Genomic DNA, 3,852 nt, shown 5'->3' with positions numbered 1-3,852 from the left:
TTTTTGTGCTGTGTGTTTGGTGACTCTGGGTTGTGGACTCCCGCTATTTGTCACCTGTCTTTGCCTGTGGCTTCTGTTTACTATGGTAACAGTGAATGTCATTCAAGGTTTTTGAAGCATTTAGAAAATTGGGAGGGTTCAGCTGGGGATTAAAAGGGTTGGGGCGTGGGGTGGGGGGATCATCAGTAACGAAACTGTTTTACAACTGAGATTCAGAAAAGATTAACTTTTCCCTGTCATAGATTATAAACAACAAAGCCAGGCTCCTAGCCAAAGCTCTGGCTCAAAGCTCTGGTGACGGCCTGGCTCTCCCAAGGCTTTCAAATGTCAGTGGACCCCTTCCCTGACTCCTAATCCCAATGACCAGACAACTCCGAGTGTAGACATACATTTTCGCTCTCTTTTTAACCTTAGAAAAAGTTGACAATAATAAGTTGCACACTGCCCCAAGTGTCCTGCGTTTCCATCTCCCCCATCAGAAATCACCCACCCTCCTCAACATACCATCCTTTCCCTTTCCCCTTTCTTGTTCTAGAGGAAAATCAAAGAGTGTAGAGACTGCCAGATTGGAGGAATCTTAATCCTAAATTTCAGCTGCTCAAGACAGTGAGGAAATAAATTAGAGGAAGAACATTCCTAGCTGTCCTTGTCCAGCTTTGTCTCACAGACCCAGCGGTAGGGCCTCTGGCAGACGTCATCATTCCAGCGACCATCGGCGGTAAAATGGGCACAGTCCTCGCCGCCTCCCAGCCCGTGCCCGTACCAGTTATCTGGCTGCTCTGGTCTCCAGTTTCTGTAGACAGGAGACCATGTGCTCCAGTAGGCCAGCCTTTCAACCAGGTCCCCAGGAGCCCCACCAGCCCTGGGGCCATAGGTTTGGGAAAGGGGGGAGGGGGGTGATCCCAGGCAAAGGGAGCCAGCTGTGGGATGATGCACACACTCACATGAAGCCAGTCTCATAAGTAGTCCCATCCACCCATCTCCAGGGGCCATTTTGATCAGTTAGACCCATCCAGGTGTTTACAGGACCAGTATGGTGCTGAACAAATTGCTGAGGAGAGAAGAGAGGGTGGTGATCTCTCCCTTCTACCAGCCAGACTCCCAGATGAGCACCTTGGGGCCTCACCTGCTCCTCCTTAGAGTTCACCACCACCAGGTGGGCATCCTCCAGCTGGCAATACTTGTCAGCCTCCGGCCAGGGTTTCCCAGAGTTGGAGAACCAGTAGCAGCTGTCTTCATACGCCACCCAGTTAATGGGGCAGCAGGACTTCTCCGAGCCTGTGTGGAAAAATGGAGGGTGAAGGGCTGAGGCATTGCTTGCAGGAGAATGTGGGCAGGAAAGTGGAACTGCTCCCCCTCCCCCCTCACCATTGCCCCGCAGCACAGCCATCTGACAGTTCAAACTTCGCAGGTCAGACACAAACTGCTTCACGTGGAGCAGCAAGCTGATATGATCTGGGTAGACAGAGGGTAGAAGGAAGAGAGTGGGAGAGGGAAATGAGGTCAGTGTAAACATGAGGAGAGACTCTTGCACTTCCCTGAACAAACCAAACACAGATGCTCTCTGTTATCTCTGTGTATCTCTGTCTCTGTGGCTCTGTCTATCTGTCTCTGTGGCTCTATCTGTATCTGTAGGGCTCTCTCTCTCTCTCTCTCTCTCTCTCTCTCTCTCTCTCTCTCTCTCTCTCTCTCTCTCTCCTCCCTCCTTCTCCACCTCACCTTCTCTCAGGTTTTGCTGCTCTTTCTCCATCTGGGATTCCAGCGACTTCATCTTTCTTCCCACATTGCCTCCTAGGGGAGAAACTCATTCAGTGTCCAGACATCCCTAACCACCCCTCAGCCCCAGGGACCCAGCTTCCAAGCCCCTCACCCTGGGTGCTCAGGGCCTTGAACTCATCCTCAATGCTCACGGTGAAGTTGCTGAAGATTGCCCTCAGGGACAGCAGCTCCCCCTGCAGCTGAGAATCTGTGGAGGAGAGAGTGTAGGTGGAACAAAATGGTGGCATCCACCATCGCGCCCCTCCCTCCCCTCACCAGCATTCCCCACGCTCCCCCATCCAGAGTTCTCCCTTCTCTGCCCACTCTTGGCACACCCACTTTGGGATCCGATCACACAGACCACCACCAGCAGCAGGAGACTGAGGCCCAAGGAGAGGAGGAAAAGACGGGGTCCAGAGCAAAGACGCTGCAACCAGGGCTTGGATGGAAGAGGCCCTGCAAAGAGAGGGTGTCAGAGGTCAGAGAAACAGGGAGCCAGATGTAGCCAGATTCTAGAAGGAGAGCAGGCTAAGAATCTCTAGGCGACTGGGAGGAAGCCTTTAGATTAAGCAATCTGGCCAGCAGGTAACCTGTAAGGCCAGAAGCAACATGACCTGGGAAAGGAAAAGGGGTGCAAAGCTTTGACCGGCTCCAGCACAACAGAGGTCCTGTGTCTTTGCTGACACCTAGTGGTATGATTTTGTCACTGCAACTCATGAATCTCCTCTCAGCCGTCAGCGGGGAGCCACTGCTCCAACCATGGGAGTAGAGGTTTCTTCCTTTCTCCATGAATTCTACCCACCGTTGGCTGCAGGCAGGAAGAACAGGCACATTCCTCACATTCTTTCTCCTTCCCTTAAAATTCCCGAGTATGAACACACACACACACACACACACACACACACACACACACACCCCTATTCTCTTCACTCTAGTAGCTACAGAGCCACCATTTTCTGTGAGAATGAGGCAGAGAGCCAGGAATAGAGCCAAGGGTTCTGGAAAGGGGTCCAGGAGCTGAAGCTTAAGGGTGAAAGCCACCAAATCTGGCCTTGTACATGGAGAGGTATCCCTCACCTCTCCGGAGCTGATGGTGGTCATTGTCCACATTGTCCAGGTGCTGGAGATCTTGATATTCCTTCGTCATGATAGGGCTGGTGCTGGAAGGTGCGTGAGATCCCGGTCCCTTTTCCTATCCAGCTGGGTTCCCTCCACACTGCGACCCCACCCAGATCCTTTCTCTCTCCTCCATCTCCTCCCAAACCTCACACCTACCATCCACCCTCTGCCATTTCCCACCCTTCCCCTCCCCCACGGAACCCCTCACCCCTCCCTCAGTGGTCCCCCACGCTCTCAGCCTTTCTCCCCATTTTACTTACTGAAGATCTGGAGATCTGACTCTCAGGCCCCTCAATTTTGTGTGCCGATTCCAGGCTTAAGGAGGGGGCTGAAAGCAAGAGGGAAGGGAAGAGACAGGGTCCATATGAGGGCCCTGTGTGTCTGGGTATCTGAGCACATAGAACCTGGCATCTCCAGGGTTTGGGACTTTGGACAGTAAACAGAGGTGGAAATGGATTTGGAACTTGAGGGATATGTGTGGGTGGGAGTGGGGGATGGGTTACTCTGCCCTCCTCCTCCCCAGGGAGGAGTCATTCCTGGGTCTTCACACACATGCACACGCATGCGCACAAGCACACAGAGTCACCTTATTCCTCATTGCAGAATTTGGGAGGGGGAGCTAGACCCAAAGGGATGAGGAGACTTTCCTCTCTGTCCCTCTCTCTCTTTGATTTCCTCCTCTAAATTTCCCGGAATTGTTTCTCCTAATAGTCTGGATCAAAGGTACCAACAAGTTGCCTGCTTGTGCCCAGTCCTGGGCTGTGATCCTGGCATCAGGGTAAAGTCACAGGCCTCGGCTTTCTGTAGGCTCACCTGCCAGCAGTTCAGACTTGACTTGACCCACTCACTCTGGCTCAGTCCTCCAAGCATTGGGAGGAGGGCAGGGAGGATCTCCCTTGGGATTGAGGATTCTCCACTCCAGTCATCAGAATGCAATCCTTTCTGAAGGTGAGCAACCTGAGCCACCACACCTGG

At 52.8% G+C, this 3,852-nt stretch overlaps 1 protein-coding gene across 1 annotated transcript; it reads right to left on the bottom strand.

Moving 5' to 3' along the window:
• Nucleotides 1-380: 380 nt before the first annotated feature.
• LOC138813265 (asialoglycoprotein receptor 1-like) lies at nt 381-3,305 on the bottom strand. The gene is made up of 9 exons (XM_070001574.1): nt 3,138-3,305; nt 2,836-2,918; nt 2,098-2,214; nt 1,871-1,966; nt 1,720-1,791; nt 1,369-1,455; nt 1,127-1,278; nt 945-1,051; nt 381-793 (listed from the first exon to the last, which is right to left on the bottom strand). The coding sequence occupies exons 2-9, from the start codon at nt 2,903-2,905 to the stop codon at nt 637-639; spliced, it is 858 nt and encodes a 285-aa protein (XP_069857675.1). The 5' UTR covers nt 2,906-2,918; nt 3,138-3,305; the 3' UTR covers nt 381-636.
• Nucleotides 3,306-3,852: the final 547 nt, after the last annotated feature.

The sequence above is a fragment of the Dipodomys merriami genome, unplaced genomic scaffold (assembly GCF_024711535.1).
Source record: "Dipodomys merriami isolate MVZ:Mamm:240054 unplaced genomic scaffold, mDipMer1.0.p SCAF_59, whole genome shotgun sequence".
In the NCBI taxonomy this organism is placed as follows: domain Eukaryota; kingdom Metazoa; phylum Chordata; class Mammalia; order Rodentia; family Heteromyidae; genus Dipodomys; species Dipodomys merriami.
Note: the sequence above shows the minus strand (reverse complement) of the source record. Positions and strands in the feature narration are given on the sequence as shown.